This window comes from Parasteatoda tepidariorum, chromosome 4, assembly GCF_982258835.1.
Source record: "Parasteatoda tepidariorum strain Cologne lab strain chromosome 4, Ptep-v5.0, whole genome shotgun sequence".
Taxonomy (NCBI): domain Eukaryota; kingdom Metazoa; phylum Arthropoda; class Arachnida; order Araneae; family Theridiidae; genus Parasteatoda; species Parasteatoda tepidariorum.
Genome location: NC_141758.1, coordinates 69,803,732 through 69,824,753, shown reverse-complemented (window position 1 = coordinate 69,824,753; position 21,022 = coordinate 69,803,732). Strand labels below are relative to the sequence as shown.

The 21,022-nt window shown below is 27.7% G+C and overlaps 1 protein-coding gene across 9 annotated transcripts in view; it reads right to left on the bottom strand.

Annotated features, from left to right (window-relative positions):
• LOC107451983 (uncharacterized) overlaps positions 1–21,022 on the bottom strand; it is a 117,299-nt gene that overhangs the window by 92,399 nt on the left and 3,878 nt on the right. For 8 of the 9 annotated variants that reach the window (XM_087161334.1, XM_087161336.1, XM_087161335.1 and 5 more), the window contains exons 3-12: positions 19,641–19,814; positions 19,216–19,386; positions 15,059–15,229; positions 12,995–13,165; positions 12,616–12,786; positions 9,022–9,192; positions 8,634–8,804; positions 8,246–8,416; positions 7,841–8,011; positions 7,457–7,627 (exon numbers count right to left, since the gene is read on the bottom strand). In XM_087161334.1, the coding sequence (XP_087017460.1) occupies positions 7,457–7,627; positions 7,841–8,011; positions 8,246–8,416; positions 8,634–8,804; positions 9,022–9,192; positions 12,616–12,786; positions 12,995–13,165; positions 15,059–15,229; positions 19,216–19,386; positions 19,641–19,814 (1,713 nt within the window). The remainder of the gene's footprint in view (positions 1–7,456; positions 7,628–7,840; positions 8,012–8,245; positions 8,417–8,633; positions 8,805–9,021; positions 9,193–12,615; positions 12,787–12,994; positions 13,166–15,058; positions 15,230–19,215; positions 19,387–19,640; positions 19,815–21,022) is intronic. The other variant, XM_087161338.1, reaches the window with a different exon arrangement.

The window sequence follows — 21,022 nt, the reverse complement described above, 5'->3', positions numbered from 1 at the left end:
TTAAAAGTATTTCTTTAGAATAAACTATTTTTATAGATTGTCATAATTATAAGGAGTAAAATCTACTTACTGAAGTTAAAAAAGTTTTTTTTATAATTTCGACAGTAATTTATACTGAAATATAAAACATTTTAAGCATATTTATTTTGTGCGTTTTTTATTTTATTTTTCTCTGCATCTATATTTATATGGATCTATATTTATATGGATCTATATTTATATACACCTATAACTATCAATTTATGAGTTTGTGTTTCGTATTAATTAGGACTGTTAGTGCATTTTAAAATTTGGACAGAAGATGAAAGAAACTAATCTACCACTCATCTTAAAAATTCTCTAAAACATTTAATTACATCGTTCAAGAGTTTGAAAAATAGAATTTACTCATTGATTTTACAGATACCTTTGCTATAAATTAAACAATAATTCAGCAATTTTAAATATATGTATTTTTATAATATATATATTTTAAAGATAAATCATCAGTAATGTTTGCTAGCTCATAGCTCTATTTAATTATAAAAAGAGTTTATTGCACGATATTTTCAAGTGTTATCTTTTAATGTCAGATAAACCTAATGATGAACAAAACTATGGTTGACTGCGTCTCGAAATTAGTAAGTTTTCCGAAATCGCATGTTTATTTTGTTCAAAGTTATACTTTTAAAATATTTTTCTATAATACAAAATAATTTAAAATCAATATAAGTGGAACAAAAAAAAAGATTATGTTCTGAAAGTCACAATAAATGAAGAGAACTACGTAGTATGTTTAGGAGAAACGTAAAAAATCGCCTTAATATTATTGATACCAGTTATAATTAGTCAACTTTATTAATAGATACTTATTGAAATAAAAAAGAATAAACTAGAATAAAAAGTACAATGGATGGAGAAAAGGTTCTTCTATTTTGGGGAACCGTATGACGCTTAAATAATTTTGGTGACTTAATTTTAGTATGAACCAATTACGATTAATTTTATTTAGTAATATGCCCAACTAATATTATGCAATTGATACACCGCTAATCTAGATATAGTTGAAATAGTTTTTTGGTCTCTTGAAAGGAATAAGTAAGTATGCTTTGTTGATTGTGTTAAATTTTATTTTAACTATCATTATAAGTTGGCATCGAACAACAGAATATATATATTAACATAATAATAATAATTAACTTAACTTATATAGAAATGTTATAATAGATCATATTTTTGGGTTTTTAAGAAACTTTTTAGGAACAAAAAAAATTTGAATATTGTTTCAGGAAATTCTAGTATTTTCTTTCAGGACATTTAATTTTTCCTAATTTTTCGTTAAAATGTATTTTTTATTTTAAAAAAATTGAAAATAATGTGACTATAATATTTTTTGTAAACATTGCTCATTGACCTCACCCCTTTTGTTAGAAAAATGAGATCTCAAACTTCCTTCTTCTTCCTTTCGTAATACTTAATACTTTCGTAATTACTTCGCTTACGTAATACTTAAACAGAATATTTAGCCTTAGTCGTTACATTTAAAGCTAAGTAACATTAGCGGTTGATTTATAATCTAAGATTCAATTTTGATTAACAAAAAAAGCTGTCTTTAGTTACTGGTTGATTTTCTAATAAATCTCCAAGTATGTAGAAAAGAAGGAAATGTGCAACGTGTTTTTCTACAATAGAGTGTGACAAAAGGTGTCATGTTATAGTGCTGCCTTTTCAGGAACACGGCTGGAATTCACCGTTTAGCTTAGGTAAAAGAGAACCGCTGAATATTCCCTGCTTCTGTTCTCAGAAAAGTTGAATGGGCTCTTCCTTCCATCTGTCTCTCTCTCTCTCTCCTGTCATATAGTCTAAGAGCAACTCAGTTTTAGAATTATCAGTTTCTTACCGAAACAGAGATAATATGATAGATAAAAAAATTAAAATAATCTAAATATAAATAAAAAAAATAGAAAGATGATTGGGAGAATAAAAGAAGAATCGGAATTTTAGCAATTTTTCTCGAATAGGAAAGATGGAAACGAATTTTAAAAAAATCGTTTAGGTGCTAAATATCTTCAATAAATTTTGACGCTTTATTGAGAATTGTTACAATACGAAATAAGTTTATTAAATCTAATATTCAATTCCCTATATTATAATGCCATCAGGAGAAAAAGAAGTGCCATTAGGAAAACATTTGTTTGGAGTGGAGGGTCTGACCACAAGGGGGGCACAGGCTACTCTATATAAAACATAAAAAGACATGTTCATTTAATTTTATTTTATTTATTATTCACACTTATATATTTTTTGAAAAGGAAAGCTTCTAACATCTTTCCAAAAATATAAAATGTTTTGAACATCTGGTGGAAATTTGACAATTGAAACATGTATAAGGCGTAACTTCTCTTTATATATATGATCATAGAAAAAAAAAATAGTTTAAAAATAATTAGACTTTAAATTTAAAAAAAAAACTGAAAACAAATTTTGAAAGTAAAATAACCTAAAAGTCCAAGTCACAGGGAAACATTTTTTCCAAGATTTGCGATGTTAATATTAAAAATAAAATATTATGTTCATAAATTTGGCATTATGTTTATAAATATTATGTTTAAAATGGGGCATCGAGGCAGATAAAGTTTTAAAAAATGTACATATTTTAGAATCAAATACATAGTTAATGAAGCTCACGAGCTGTGTTTTGTCAGCGATGGCATGATCGCGGCAATATGGTCACTATTGCGCACAAACCACCTTTACTTCCTAGACAAGCTGCTACTTGGTACTCATCCCTCCAAAACTGGGTGGGTTTCCAGTCACCAGCTCGGATCAATAATATTACTATCATTAAAAATATTGCATTTTATTTTTCATTTCAAATCTAAAAAAATTAAAATGCTTTATTTTCTGATAATTGTCAATTTTTAGATAATAGCGCATTTCGTTTTTATTATAGCAAAAGTTTATTACATAAAGCTGGTTAAATTTATTACATGAAGTTCCCCGGTATTAGAAATGTCATTTATTGCTACAGAAAATTTAAAATACTTACTGAGATGCGGAGAAAATTTAGTGCTTTCGTATTTGTCTTGATTCGTCCCTGTCTATATTGATTAATTATTTTTTTTATTAATTACAGATTCTACAGTCCAGGTAAAATAGAAATCCTTTTGTCCTAAGAGTTTTCTTAAAGCGAATGAAAATTACCTGAACTTACAACTTATATTTTAAGAATCATTTTATGATTAAGATGAATATGGTGTAATACTTTTTTTGTGTGGTTATTTTTTATATGTGGATACATTCCAAATGTTTAAGATTTCACTGTTGATAATTATTTTATTTTGATAATTATAAAAAGTAAGTTACTAAAACATTAATTTACTTAATTATTTCAAACCAGACCATATGTTATAATAAGGTCGTGTAAGTTTTACCCGAAATTTCAATTGGAAAAACTTCAATCTTTCTTTCAACATAACAAAATTCCGTTTTTTCCCCCTATGAAATATGTAATAATCAAAGTAATATGCTCGCTAATACTTAATGAGTTAGCACACGATTTCACTGTAAATGCAGAAGTATTTCCCTTTCTGTGATGCCGATAGCACACAAAGGGGAGTGGTGGATGGTATAACTTGGTTATAAGTGTCAAGAGCTATATTTTGCTGTATATTGTTATCCTTTCAAGAACGTGTATTGTGTAGTTTTTACAATACTTATTTACTTGTTGACAGCCTGTTTAAAAATAATGATTCCGGTGAATTCTATAATATGATACAGGAAATGCTTTCGTATTGCAAGGAATTAGTTACTTTCTTCCATTCGCCATGCTTTTTCTTTCTAGTAATATTCTCTTGAAGTGCTTACTACAAGAACTCAAGAACAATAGATGGTTTATTTTTAATTCTATTTATCAATTTATTTTCACATTCAATGTAATTGCAAAAAATATTTAATATTTACGGAAACACGGGAAGTAAGATGCAACAAATAACTAACGAGTTTTGTTTTCAAAATATTTAGGAAAATTCTAAAATTAATGAATTTATTTTCATGTTGATTTTTATTCCTTATATCTTGGTCTTACGATATAAAAGTCCATTCATTCTAAAAAACAAAAGCAAAAAAAAAAAAAAAAAACACAAAAAAACAGGTTTTTTCCTTTTAAATATTGTACTTACACCTAATAATATGAATTGTGTGAATAAATAATTAAGCAGAAACAATTTTTTTCATAGTTTTATGTTTTCATTTTGATTTAATCCGTAATCGTTATAAATATTATGATTTGATAATGACAAAAATGCTCTATATTTACCCATTTGTAACATCACTGATTGCTAACTTTAAAGTCAGTTTCGGTGGTTAATGTAATTTGTTGTTAAAAATTCTTTTTCCCTTAAAAAAATCCTTTTTAATATATGTATTGGAGTTTTAACTGTTGTTTTCACAATTAAATTAAGCTGTTTTTACAGTAGGATGTTTTTTTCCCAAATAATGAAAAATAATAATTAAGTAAATAACTAAAAAATAATAATTTACTACAAATTTGTGCAATCCATGTCCTGATTTCTTTTAAAAACTAAATTTAAGGATTATAAAATCAATCAATAAAATCAATCTGCTCAATTTATGTTACACTTATAATAAATTTTAAACATATTTTTTTAAATAGTACTGATGCAAATGAATCCGCATTTGATTTAATTTTTTACCAAAAATAGTAATAATAATCACAGAATAGCATGGAAATTACTTCGTTTTCTCTTTTAGTGCAAAAATAGTACTGTTGTAGCATGAATAATAGTACTGTTATTGTTCTCGTAACAAAATATTTCTAGATCTCAACCATGTTCTTAGTATACACTCAGTACTTCAAATTATTTGTAATCGCGATAGTATGATGGTCAATCTGAATTCAAATTATGCTTCCTGTTCATTCGGTATTGTTACTATTGATGCATATTTTTCAAGAACTAAGTAATTTCCACTGAGCTTTTAAAATTGGACTAATCAGGAATTCAAGCTGATCCAGACCAGATTAATTTTTAAATCACATTAAATTATCTATAAAAAGACCAAATTTACGAAAGGCTAACTTTTAATTGTGTAATAATATGAATATATTATATAATAAATAATAAATCATATTAAATTGTATGACTAAGTCTGTAATTATATGATTATATCAAGTTATTTATACTTTTTCTGGTACCCTGAGATGCTTACCGTGATTTAGCAAGTCTCGAATTTTAAAATTTTATGTCAAAAACATCTAACTTATAGTTAAAGAACAAGTTTTTTTCCCCCCTTCTATAGTGATTAGAAAGATTAGTCGAGAAGCTTTTTCGTATCAAATATTCGTGGATTTTAACTATTCTGGTTTTAAACAACTTTTATTTGATTCTGATTTTAAATAACTCTTATTAATTCTTCGCTGAAGGTTCGTTTGAAAAAAGGCAGGTAAAATAATTTAAAAAATAACATCCCTTGTTCCGTTTAAATTTTTTGCTTTTAGTAAATCCGTAAATATAATATTAATAAATTTATTACATGCATTGAAAGAAAATAAATATAATATAAATATGAAGTAAAATAAAATGAAACTTTTCTTAATATTTTGCGCCATATCTATTAATCATTATTTTTGTATTTCTATTAAACGAAAAAATCTTGAAAATTATAAAATTGTGTAAAGTTCTTATAATCAGATTTTTTGTTTAATATTTTGATGAATAAATCCTCGATTAATAAAAATTTAAAGAATCACTTATCTGATAAAATGGAAGGAAAATGAAGAAAAAATGTATTATTCAAAGAATCTTTATTATATTCTTTGCCGAAAAACTATAAAAAGTTTTATAACAATTGAAATCTGTAAAAATTTAGGTAACTAAAACAATATAAAAGCACTGAATTTTTTTTTTTTAATATTATTATCAATTTTTTTTACTTTATTTATTTATTTATTTTTAATGATAACAAAATGCGGATAAAAAAAATAAAACATTATTTGAAGTAGATTATTATCGAATAATCATAATCTTAGATTACATATTTTTAACAATGTTATTTAAGAAAAAAAAAACATTGCTTAAGAAAAAGCTTCTTAGTTGTGCTTTTCAAAATAGTTTTCAATGTAAGTAAAATGATAGTATTGGCGTTTTTCTTGAAGGCCAAATTTCAAAGCAAAAAGCAACCCATTCCGAAGAAACTTAGGGGAAGGATAATAGTTTGAGTAATTGAGGTAAACTGCCAACCCTTCTCTTTGTTCGTCCTCCCCTTAACTGACCCCCATTTCTTTCCCCACCCAAGAATCTCTTTTTCTACTCTCCCTACCCCAAAAAAACAAGACCGTCACGAAACGACACTTGCCGTAGTTTGCTTGTAAATGTCTTTTCATGACGCTTCGGATGCAAAGGGTTAATTAGTATATTTGAGGTCGCCCCTTTGAAACATTAAGACTGAGTCCTAAAATGTGAAGATCCAATCATTATATTAAAAATTAATCAGGGTGGTCTGCTTATTTTTTTGCACACTGTAAGAGTATAAATATTCATTTTAATTTTTTGGGGGTATTTTTTAGCTAAAATGTTTGTTAAGTGCTGACATCTAGTTAAACTAAACTAATTATCTCTAAACACATTACAAATAGTCTGATATTACTATGACATGGTGTATAAATTGAGAAATAAACATGACTCTAGGCATAAGATAAAGATTGTTTTAATCTTTATGGCACTTTACTTTTCAAAAGAAATATTAGTTGAAGTTAGTTATAGCACAAGAAACAGAGGGCGAAACTTCCCCCTTTCATCTTGACAAGAGAGAAAAGAAAGGGGTTGGTTAATGTACAATTTTAGAATCTTTAAGAAAAATGAAAATAGAAATTTAAGCACACCAAACGTCACTAGTTAATATTTAAGTGGAGAAAAAAAATGAGAACACTAGTGATATTTAACAAGACAAGAATTTTATCAAAAAAATTTCTTAACTGAAAACGTGACTACTTTTATCGTGAACAAATATTTTGTCCACTTTCAAGTTGACATTAACAAGGTATGACTGTATAATATTTGAGATTGTATTATTACTAGTGCACAGACTTCTTAGAGTCCCTCCATATCTCTATCTATTGCAATATCATAACAGTACAAATATTTTTCAAAACGAAACTCATGCATTTGATTCGTGATTCTTAAGAATATTTGATAGAAAATTTTTCCCACAGTGTTTGGAAAAAAGTACAGATTCCACTTGTTTGATTTAAAAATGATTTAAGAAGAAAAGAAATTTTTTAAAAAAAGAGAGAGGGCTTACTAAAAAAATAACAAGGTAAATTGCTTTGGTTGCTTTACAATTTTAACAAAATATTTAACTTAGGTAACTAAGTAGAAAGAAAGCAAAAACAAAAGAATAATTTCATATTTAATAAACACAGCAGTTTAAATTGAACAGAATTTATTCTATTACTTACTTCACCACACACTTCCATGTGCCTTTTCATATCTTTATATGCAACAACATCATAGCAGTTTGGACATTTTGCAGAACGAAACCCACAACTTGTTTCATGATTCTCAAGAACATTTGATGGAAAACTTTTTTTACAGTGTTGGCATGAAGGTTCTGATTCTCTTTTTCCGATCTAAAAAAAAGGTTTAAGAAGTAAATAAATTACAGAGAGAACTTCTTCAGGAAAATCACAAGGCAGCCTGTCTTAATTACCTTCTAATTGTGACAATATTTTTATTTTTGGTAAATCAGCAGAAGAAACATAATGCAATAATAACAAGAACAGAAAAAACATATTTTCAGAATAACTAACAAGAGCATTTTAAATATAATACAATTTTATTACTTGTCCACAAATTTCCATGTGCTTCTTCCTATCTTTATATGCAACAACATCATAGCAGTTTGGACATTTTGCAGAACGAAACCCACAACTTGTTTCATGATTCTCAAGAACATTTGATGGAAAACTTTTTTTACAGTGTTGGCATGAAGGCTCTGATTCTCTTTTTCCGATCTAAAATGAATGGTTTAAGAAGTAAATAAATTAAAGAGAGAACTTCCTCAGGAAAATCACAAGGCTAATTACCTTAATTAGGCTAATGTCTTAATTACCTTCTAATTGTGACTATATTTTTATTTTTGGTAAATCAGCAGAAGAAACATAATGCAATAATAACAAGAACAGAAAAAACATATTTTCAGAATAACTAAAAAGAGCATTTTAAATATAATAATACAATTTTATTACTTGTCCACAAATTTCCATGTGCTTCCTCCTATCTTTATATGCAACAACATCATAGCAGTTTGGACATTTTGCAGAACGAAACCCACAACTTGTTTCATGATTCTCAAGAACATTTGATGGAAAACTTTTTTCACAGTGTTGGCATGAAGGTTCTGATTCTCTTTTTCCGATCTAAAATGAATGTTTTAAGAAGTAAATAAATTAAAGAGAGAACTTCCTCAGGAAAATCACAAGGCAGCCTGTCTTAATTACTTTCTAATTGTGACAATATTTTTATTTTTGGTAAATCAGCAGAAGAAACATAATGCAATAATAACAAGAACAGAAAAAACATATTTTCAGAATAACTAAAAAGTGCATTTTAAATATAATAATACAATTTTATTACTTGTCCACAGATTTCCATGTGCTTCTTCCTATCTTTATATGCAACAACATCATAGCAGTTTGGACATTTTGCAGAACGAAACCCACAACTTGTTTCATGATTCTCAAGAACATTTGATGGAAAACTTTTTTTACAGTGTTGGCATGAAGGTTCTGATTCTCTTTTTCCGATCTAAAATGAATGGTTTAAGAAGTAAATAAATTAAAGAGAGAACTTCCTCAGGAAAATCACAAGGCAGCCTGTCTTAATTACTTTCTAATTGTGACAATATTTTTATTTTTGGTAAATCAGCAGAAGAAACATAATGCAATAATAACAAGAACAGAAAAAACATATTTTCAGAATAACTAAAAAGTGCATTTTAAATATAATAATACAATTTTATTACTTGTCCACAAATTTCCATGTGCTTCTTCCTATCTTTATATGCAACAACATCATAGCAGTTTGGACATTTTGCAGAACGAAACCCACAACTTGTTTCATGATTCTCAAGAACATTTGATGGAAAACTTTTTTTACAGTGTTGGCATGAAGGTTCTGATTCTCTTTTTCCAATCTAAAATAAATGATTTAAGAAGTAAATAAATTAAAGAGAGAACTTCTTCAGGAAAATCACAAGGCAGTCTGCCTTAATCAAGGATAGTGCCAGACTTTGCCTGACAAGGGGTCAAGTCTCTCAACAAAACAATTTAAAATATTTAAATTAAAACGAATTTTATACTTTACATTTTTTTCTCACATCATTTTTTCAAGTGTGTTTCTAAGAATCTTAAATCACTAATATTGATACCATAATGTGCAGATACATTTCTATGTAAATTTAAATCACATTTTTTTTTCTGTTACCGATGTATTTTGTACTGTATGGTGCAATTTACCTCACATTGTAAGTTTAAAAATTACTTCCGTAATAAAGAAAAATAGTTGTAGCTGTCAAAAAAGTCTACGCTTCTTACTCTCATAACACAAAAATTATTCAATAATAAAAATTTGAAATTTCATGCACATTTAACATAACATGAAAATGTTATTTTTAAATGCATCAATTCGCTTTTGAATCATTTAAATGTTTTGCAAGTAAATTTATAAATACATTTTTTGCATCCATGTATTCTATCTAAAAATATCATGCCCCCTTTTGAATGAACTTCGAAATAGTTATGCCTTTTAAATTTTAATATTAAATTTTTTTATTGTTACACAGCATAATTTTACTGACAAAAAAAAGGTTATTTTAGTCATGGGACTTGATGATAATATGAATTGTAAATAAATGCAAAGAGATTTTTTAAATTTCATTTCGCTTCATGATTCCCTTTTCTTTTCAAAGATGCTTTTAAAATAAACATCTATGTTCGGCAAAATGCTAATTTCTCCATTTGAGAAAAAGAGTGAATCCATCGGTTTAAAATATAAAATTTAAACAATATAGCTCAAATTTGTAATGATTTTCCATTTTACAAATTTTAAACTTGCGTCTGAGAAACGAATATTTACTAACTTACATTATAGAAAAAAAATTGCCAAATATGGCTGCTGTTTGTCTGCCTATGTTTTCCTTTCTCTGCAGAGCAGCTGAAAGCAAACTTTCCACCAAGATTTCTAATTCGCCCTGCAAAAGCTTCTTACATATTGGCATACGCCTGCAACGAATAACCTTCACGCAGCTAATCACCATATATTAATGTGAACGTTCTTCCCTCTACGATTTAAATTTGCTCTTGCTTTTATAGTTACGAATTTTAAGTCACAAAAAATTAAAGGGTCAAAAGATCAAAATTCGAAAAATATGAGTTTTTTTTTTATTTCTCAAGATTTATTTGACCGATTTTGCTTAAATTTTGTATTTAAACATTTAAAATTGCATTCTTTCAAATGATGAAACATTTTTTATACCTAACATATCTATAGTTTTAGACTTTTATTAAGTAAAGTAATAATAAACGTTTACTAAAAGTTATATTATGCATGAAATTATCCTTAGAAAAACGAAAAAGGTTGGAATTGATTGATATGATTGGAATTGTTTGCAAAATTTTTTCAATTCACTTTAAAAAAAAATCGGGATATAGTGAAATACGCAAAAACTAAAGTTTTCATTAAAGGGTCCAAACTTTCAAACACGCTCCTGAAAAACTGCTAAAACAATATTTCTAGATTGAAGCTAATATATTTTGGGGGTCAGAAATCCGAATAAGTCGAAAAAAGGTATGTTTAATCAGAGAAAGTATTTTTTATGTCAAATTTCCCAACTTAAAATATCGCTTGCACAAATTAATTAGTTTATTTGACGTCACCCTCTCGAACCATTAGGCAAGAGTCCTAGAACAAGATCCGAACTTCAGGTGAAAAATTATTCCGGAGGGTCCATTTATTTTTTTTCAGCACTGTACATTCATATAACATGTCAATATTGCTAATAATAGCAAAATATTTTTTCAATTTTATATAGAAAGGTATTTTAACTGGTGGTTATCCACATACATATGCTTTGATAACTTTAAGGATCATGATTGAAAGAGAAAAATAAAGTCAAATGATGTTCACTTTCAATATTAATATCAGATATAAAAAAATAAAAATGTCTTCCATTTTGTCCTCTTTCATTTATTTTAATAATAGAAAAATGCATTTCCCTTTAACGAATTTTTGCTGCTATTGCGGAAAGCTAATATACATACATACATATATATTTAACTCATTATAAAAAAAGAATTTTTGCATCTTAAACATTAATGTTTTGAAGGCATTGTAATATCGGAGATCCCGCAATATCAGACATCTCGATATATCAAGCTTTCACTGCACTTTAGTCTGCAAAAATACGAAAGGAAATTTTGGTTTAAAGAACAAATATTTGCACCTATGAAAAGTGTATTAAAATTATACTAAATTAGTTTTGATATATATTGCAAAAAATTTCGAAGAAAAATTTTTTTTTTTTTTTTAATGGAAATTTTTTTAAAAGCATTTCTTTAAGTTTTAAAACATATTAAATTCAAACATATTAAGTTTTGCCATTCCTACATCTCACAATTTTGGAGAAAGCGGTGTCTATAATACAAATATCCAACAAATAAATAAATAAAATGGGGCGTAATAGAATAAAGTCTTATTTTTGCGGCGTAATAGAATAAATTCTTATTTTTGTCGTGTTTTTTTTTATTCAAAAAAAACTTTTCTCTACAGGAAAGAATAGCATGTGCATTTTAAGTACAAAATGATTCAGGTCTTCTTTATTGTAGTTCATAAGACAACTTGGTAGTCTATTTTAATATATTAACTCTTTTATGAGCAATTATAATTGAGTTTATTAACATATATATATATATATATATATATATATATATATATATATTTACACTATTTAAGAGAAAATTATTAAAAAAAAAGTTTGACAGAACAAACTTAGTTTTTCCAAATAATTTAAAAATCGAATTCTTTACATTAAATGGTGAGACGTTTAACCAAATACTTTTCTTTATTGAATACGGAGAATGTGTACAGGCATTAGTCAGTCTAAAAAAGTGTGGTAACGTGAGTATGATGGGGTAGGAGCTAGGAATAACTTTCCATATGGGCACAAACAAAAGACTTGTCTTTCAGAGTTTTCTGAGGAAAAGTGAACAGGAAGTTGGCGGTAAAGTGCAAGTAAAAAAGACACATTTTCATCTTTAAGTTTTGAATTTATTCTCATTAACAAAAAATAAAATAAAATAAAAAATATAAAAAAGCTAGATTTTTTTAAGAATGTAATTATATTTCTTTTCAAGGCAGTAGTGTTTTCCTGGCGATATTTAAGTTCGTCTCGATAGAGGGGCAATCGCCCCCTCTGACAACGCCTTGGTCTTAATTACTTCTAATTGTGACAATATTTTTATTTTTTGGTAAATCAACAGAGGGAAAGCAAAAACAGACAAAATATATTTTTAGAATTAAAAAAAATAACATTTTAAATATAATAATATAATTTTATTACTTGTCCACAAACTTCCATGTGCTTCTTCATATCTTTATAACTAACAACTTCATAGCAGTTTGGACATTTTTCAGGACGAAACCCACAACTTGTTTCATGATTCTCAAGAATATTGGATGGGAAATGTTTTTCACAGTGTTGACATGAAGGTTCCGATTCCCTTTTTCTGACCTAAAATAAATGATTTAAGAAGTAAATAAATTAAAGAATGAACTTCTTCAGGAAAATTACAAGACAGCATGTCTTAATTATCTTCTGATTGCGACATTTTTGTTTTGTTTTTTTGGGTAAATCAACAGAGGGAAAGCTAAAACAGGCAAAATATATTTTTAGAATTAATAAAAAGAGCATTTTAAATATAATGATATAATTTTATTACTTGGCCACAAACTTCCATATGCATCTTCATATTTTTATATGTAACAAAATCATGGCAGTATGGACATTTTTCAGGACGAAGCTCACAACTTGTTTCATGTTTCTTAAGAATATTGAATGGGAAATTTCTCCCACAGTGCTGGCATGATGGTTCTGATTCTCTTCTTCTGACCTAAATCAAATGATTTAAGAAATAAATGAATTAAAAAAAAGACTTCTATATTAGAATTATGAGGTATTTGCTTTCATTTTCTTCCTATTTTAAGAAAAATTTTGCAACAGCAAGTTGACAGAGTGAAAGCAGGCATTTAACAAATAATATTTAAGATTTTAATTTTTTTAAAAAAACATCTAACTAGATGATAATAGAAATATTTAAATATTATATTGAAATTTCTACTTACTTAATAAAACAGTTTAAATTGGTAAATGTAAGAATTTTGCAAAAATAAATAAATAAATAAATAAAATTGGATTTTTATTAAAGGTAAAAGATATTTAACTCATTTGGTCAGTGTTATGCACACTAAATCTAATTTTTACACAATTTGAAATCTCTAAATGGATTGTGATCTTTTATCAAATATACAAATTCCTTTGAAAACAAGGACAAGATAAGAATAAAAGATGTATGCCAAGTTAATATTCTATCAAATCTACCAAGTTAATATTCCATCTTTGCATAAACTTTGCTTTGAAAGCGCAGTGTACGCTTATGTAACAAAAGAAAATGGGAACCTGCTAATTCTTAAAAAGTACTATTTATTCCTACATCTTGATTAATACAATTTATTTAAGACTCAATAAATGTTTTGATTTTATGCCCCTTAAGAATTTGACAGGTTTTAGCAATGATTAAGGAACTTTTCAATTGAGTTCAAATTCCCAGTCATAGGCAATAGATAAGTTTTCTGTTTAGTTCCTCAGACTTCTGAAGCATAAATTCTTATAAGGTGATACTGAGAAAGACAACTGAATTACCGTTTTACAAGACAAGGTATAGAATTATTGTAAAACCAATTTATTGGTCAGATTGATAATAAACTAACTTAGAAATTTGATTTAGTTTAAATAAATGCAAAATTTGATTTAGTTTAAATAAATGCAGTCATTTAAAATATTAAACAGGAATAAATACTTACTTTATAATCATCAATAATACTTTATAAACAAGCTGCGCAAACTATCAAAATAACTGTTATGATCATAGAAGTGTTTTTTGTATGTTCTTTTTTTTTTTTTAGAATACAAAAAGCTATTTTTATTCTAATTTTGATATTTATTGGCCTTTTCTTGTTTAATTTATGAATGACTTGAGTGCAAATGTGTGCTTACGTGATAAGTTTCAGAATAAGAGGAATTACCTTTAATTACTAATTAATCAAAAAGGATAAAGCACCACTGATATAAGGTTGACTTTAATCATTTCAAATATTTTTTGTTGTTTAAAATCAATAATTAGAACAAAAAAAATCAATAAATAAATAAAATTTTACATTAAAAAAAAAAAAAAAAAGTGTGCGGGTGGGTGACCCACTTGGATCAGTCTGCGTAGAGATCGAGGGTGTGCGGTATTGGTCCTCGTTAAAATGCGCTGCCGTAAAGTGCTCGACTTCGCGCGCAGGTCGTTGGGCTACCGAAGCGGGGGTGCCATCCCCTCTGCAGAGGATCAAAATTGTGATGGAATGTCTTCGGATCATCCTCAGGGGTGTTTCCCAGACCGTCGCCAATTGCCCATTGTGCAGCTCTAGTGCGACGTAAATGAACTACATCAAGAACTACAACTAAAAAAAATTGAATTTGGATATTAATTGGCTATCCTCATGGATAGACTTACAAAAGGCAAAATCTGAAATTGTTGAAGATAAAAATAACTCGTTCGTTCTTAATGCACAAAAATTTAATTTGAATAATCTAAGGAATAGACAACTTCAATTTATGTATGAAAATGTGATTCTTGGTTAAATATTAGAATAATATGTCATAAAATGCTACACTTCATATCACATAATGAGTGTTATTTATAAAAATATTGAAACAAAAAAATTTAACAAGCTATAATTACTTTTTGGCAAATTTCAAGGTGATGATCTAACTCTGACATTTGAACAGACTCGTGGCATTGGCGGCAGATTTTGAAACGAGCTCTACAATATAATTGATGACTTTGAAATTCCTTCCAGGAAAATTTTTGCTCACAATGTTCACAAAAATACGAAGACTGTCGATGATTTTCCTAAATTAAAATTTTAAAAATAAAATGTGTACTTTCCAACTTAAAAAAAGAGCTAACATTAAAAATTTACTGAATTTAAATTTCTATTCACCTGCATTGCATACAACTGATTTTTAAACTTAATAATAAGAGAGGATGAGGATACAAATAATAACAAACATAAATTTTCTGAGAAAATAAGATGTTTGGAAAAAACTAAGTAATGCTTGCTCATAAGGAAATTTTTTTAATAAAAACCTTTTCATTTATACTGAAAAAGTTATGTTAATTTGAAATAACCAAAGAATTTACTTCTAAAATATATTTGTACTACATTGAAACCTCACCTTACAGACTAAGACAAACACTGCAAAATGTGGATATTTTTTTTTTAAATTCCAGACTGTCTTTTGTGAATAAACTTTGTATATCCCTAATATAGGACAGACACTCTCTTAACCAGACATAAACAGTAACTTATAGATAAAAAAAAAACTTATTAAATCCCTAGGACACTATACCAAGGGACAAACATGGTAAAATTCTCTTTCACTCTCATAAGTAATTTAAAATTTTAGATATAGAAAAAATGAGTTCAGGTAAACCTAGAGTTTACTATGAACTTTTCAAATGCTGATTTTTTTTCTTTCAAAATATCAAAATGCAAACACATTATGGCAGGATAACTAAGGTTTATGCAGCGGGGAAGTAATCCTGCAATAATGTGCCTGCATTTTGCTATTTAGAAATAAAAAAATATCAGCATTTGAAACTTCAAAATTTACCTGAATCAACTTCTTGCTACACTTTAAAATAATAATAGAAATGGAACAAAATTTGCCATGAAAAGTTTATCCTGCAACATACCATCCTCTTAAAGCAAACTTGTAATAATTTGCAATAAAGTTTTTTTTTTTTTTTTTTTTTTTAAAAAATTTAGATTTTACTTATGTGCAAGTGTTTTTTATGGACGAAATAGAGGTGTAAAAAGGACAAATATCCGAGAAAGAAATCTACAAAATAACATTTCTTAACAGCTTTCTAATGGTGATTGAGTGCATTAATGGGATTATTCCATTATTAGGGGGGGGATAGGGGCATTATAGGGATGATCTGTATTATAGGGAGGGTAAAGAGATATTTCATATTATGAATTGTATACTCACCACTTACCACACCATTTACTAATCATTAATACAATTTTCAACAAACTTTGAAATTGGTTGACAAAATGTCATTTGATATATTATGTTACCAACATTTAATTTTGATTGAATATGAAAAAGGATTTTACAATTTGCACTTCTGAATTATTATAGTCCAGAGAGAGTTCTTAACTTAACATTATAAACCAATAACTCTTTAAAAATATAAACTTTTATTTTTATAAGTATTCTTTTTATTGTAAAATCTCCTATCTTCCAAATCTGCATCAAAAATTTTTAACATTAAAAGAAAGTACAGAGGAATTTCGATTTTAGGTTTTCCATCGGACTAGTGTTAAAAGATGCGGAAAAGGGAGAAAGCATAAAATCTGGGTAAAAAAAATACAAGCAAATTTTTTAAAAACTGACAGTTAAGACTATTAGAAAAATGTGTATTACTTACTTGTTTTTATATATAATTTCAACAATATTCCCCACAATACTAATTAATGTTTGCAAATTTGCCTTTTGGGTATACACATGCAAATAATAAATATTGTTTCAGATTTTAAATTCTTAATCAGTTGTAGGTTTTCATCACTATCATCTTAAACAGACATTAAAGGAATTGAAAAGTAATAGGGTGCATGTTGCAGTCGATATATGCAGCATCTTAGGCCGCAAAATTTTATTCCGAAGGCTTAATGTTTCTGTTGGATACTGAGAAGCCAGCTTTATTGAAGTCATTTGTAATGCATTTTAGTAGACACTGTCCTATATTGTCCTATATACTCTGGTTTAAATAAATATGAATATAATTCATTATTAAATTAAATAATTAAAATTTACTACATTATATTTCTCAATTAGCATGTTCTTTTAAAAAGTAAAATGAACCTCCTGAGTGGATATTTTTTCTGTTCTAAATATGTTTGCATCACTGAGTTTTTACAGTACAAGAGAAATTTTTCAAATACTTAATATAGTTGAACTAAACATAATATGTTTGTACTTCAAGTAAATTCTAAAAACTAACCCTTTTTTTAAATGAAATTGTGGAAATTAAGTTCATTTTAAAAAAATTCGTTTATTTTAAATTAAAAAAAAAATTTTTTTTTCAATAAATGTTTTCAGATACGCATAAATATGAAGTATTCAATAAATATAGTAAGCAAGGGGTAGAATTTATTGTGACCATTTCATCCAAGGTTTCTTTAAAAGCAGTTAGAAATTTCAGGTTTCAGGCTTTTCACTTACAAAAACAAATGTGAAGAACTCATTAAGTCTTTCTTACAAAGTAATTTGAAATAGCTCGACAAGTTGTATCAATCTAAATGTCTTTATAAAAAGTACCACCTTTTTGGCCTAAAACAGCTAAGTTTAAAAAAGAAGAAGAAAAAAATACTTGATGTTCTTGTAGAACATAATAAAAAAGAGGTTAACTTTTGAAACTAAGAATCAAAACATTGTGGTAATGTAAAGTCAGTACTTGTTTACATTATTTCAAACAATTCATATAAATTAAAAAAAACATTTTAAAACCAAATGAGACAGATAATTCATCAGACATTATCATAATTCTAACCAGGGTTGGCAAGATTTTGCCGCAGGTGGAAAAAACCATGGTAATTACCAGTAAAAACCGTCCTCGCAAAAACAGGTTTTTGCCAAGCAAATTGGCAAAAACCTATATTTTCCAAGCTGAGAGGACAAAAACACATTTTTGATACAAAATTATTCCTAAAATTGAAATATATACTATAAATATAAATAATTACAAAAAAATTAACAAAATTATTATTCCATAATTAAATCATAATGTAATAATATATCATTTTAGTAGTTTAAAACATTATTGATTGGAAAATTTGTGATTATTCTTTTTTTCCAGTGAAATGAACTTATTTTAAATTAATATAACAATAATTTAAAGCATAAAATATCTATCAACATGTGTAGTTAATTATTGCACAAATAATAATTTTTTATAATAAATAATATTATACAAATAATATTTATTTGTAAATAAACATTTACTTAAGGATTCTAAAATGAAAACAGGTCAAAAACTTTCAATTTTTAAAATATTATTACCCTTATATTAATTATTATGCTAAAAATAATTTTTTCATGTAATGTATCAAAATTATTATTCCTTATAATTGATTTAAATTTGTTTCACGCATTTTGTAATAATATTTAATCAGTAATTTAGATAATTTGGTTTTTGCCAGTTTTTACCAGTTTTTGCCACTGTCCTGGCAAAAACCCCTTTTTGCCGGCAAAAACTACAACCTTGATTCTAACTATGCCTAAATTAAATAAAAGTGGTACATATTTACAATGAAAATATATGTACATATTATATACATGAATTGTGAAAAAATTATCAGTAAATTTATGATTGGTAAAACAAAGTATACACAGCCAAACCTTGTTAAGACGAAAATGCTTCATAAAAATTTTCCTTAAGATAAAGGTAAATAGTTTCCTAAATATGTTACCTAGTAAAATAATTACATAGTTGATTGCAAAAATAAAAATCAAACATTTCCCATTCAAGAAAAAGTAAATATTGCACCTAATGAAAATCAATTCCTCATTGACTTAAGTTTTGAATATAGTCTTTAAAGCAACAGCTGCTGTAAAAACTGATCAGTGTTTTTATTTCAGTAAAGAATTCCAGTTGTGCTTAAAACAATATGGAAAAGGTGGATTCTTAAAAAAATTTCCAATTTTGTATTAATGACGTTTGACTGCATTAAATTACTCAGTCGGTTTAAAAAGTTAAGCAAAATACAATACAAAAGGTGTGAAAAAATTATCAGTCAATTTATGCAAGGAAAAATGAACATGTATTACTTTGCCGCAAAAATCCCCATGCTCTTTTAGATCTTTAAGTTTAACACGATCTCTACACTTCAAACATTCTTCAGAGCGGAATACACAACTCCTCACATGATCACCATAATTTTCTACAGGAAATTTTGATTCACAATAACTGCAAAGCATCTGTGTCTTCAATACATTATTCTGTAATTGAAAGAAAAAAATAACATTTAACGAAAACAACGAATAGTTTTAAAACTACCAATTCATTTTGCCTATAGCTACAAGGTAATAAAAAATATTTAATTCCCACAGACATAATAATTTAAAAAAGAAAAATAATGCCATTGGAATTTCAAAAATAATTTTATATGATTTAAGAATTAGCTAATTAGGTCAAAAATGAATGAACAATAAACAAAGTACGTTTTTTCTTTACAGTAACTAAAATTAATTACCTTAGGACAAACTCCAAGGTGTGCTTCCATTTCTTTCAAAAGAAAACGAGCCTTACAAAATGAACATTCATCAGTTCGAGATCCACAACTCTCTTCATGCTCAGAAATAGTGTCAAATGTGCAACTTAAATCACAATATTTACAATTGACCAGTCTTTTGTAACATTTATCTGCCTACAAAAAAAAAAAGAGAGAGAGCTTCATTAAAATCTAAGATGAAATTTAAATTTAGTAATATCAAACTACGTAATGAAGAACAAATGAAAGAGCTGTCAAGAGTTTCCAAGGAAAAACTAAAAAAATGCGATAATTTTCATTTCTAAACCTATGACTGATGCTCAATTTCTTATGGTAGTTATAAATTAGATTCATTTAAACTTTTTTCACTAATTAAACATAATACAAATACATCTGACTTTAAATCAAGGTTTTGACTTACAGATTAGACAGCTCCAAAGGGCAGGGCACATCGACCAGAGATCTATTGTACCAAAACCCTAAATCATGATTTGCGAAAAAACTTCATAGCTGAAACAAAGTTCAGGAAACACCTGACAGGAAAATTTTGCAATTCCCAGGCCTTGCAATGTTGCCCTAAATACTCAAATTTTTTAGCTGAATAGACCTCACAATCAATCAAAGTATGTGCCATGAAGTCTCCTCCTCAAGATGACAACCTCGACAAAGAGAATCAGATTCAATACCCATAACGTATAGGTGTCTCCTAAGGCTGTAATGTCCAGTGAGAAGACCAATGGTCTTTCTCAAACTGTTCCTGTTTAGCTTAAGAAGCTCTTCTTGATGCACGATAGGGCAGTCATGATTTAGCTCTTGAGCCTGTCTCTGACCATCTGAGTCGCATCATTGTTCATGCGCAATTTTGCCATAGAGCTTGAATATAGATGCCCTGAAAGATGTGGGAGAAATTCCCAAAGCTGGTTCAGGGCCACAGAAAATCACACTGGAGCCAGCCTGTGCTGCTTCATCAGCCAGCTTATTACCAGGAATACCCATATGTCCAGGTATCCAATGAAGGTATATCTTGTTAGGAGTACACAGGTCACAGAGAAGTACTCCCACACCAGTGAAGAAGTGAATTTACACCTTAATAGTGATAGAAGAGCAGCCCAACTGTAAGAACAGTTGTGGATACGTTTATTTAGATAACACCTATCAAAGCATATGCTGCAGCACAAGATGATAGCATAGACCTGAGCCTGAAACACAGTGGCATAACTACCTACAGGAAAGAGGGGTTTGTTGCGATCATTGGAGCAGTAGATTTCTGCCCCTGATTAAAGACCAAGCCTTGATCCATCGGTATACCATACCAGACAATTGTCTTTAAGTCACAAAAGAGATTTGAGACATTCATCTCTAGT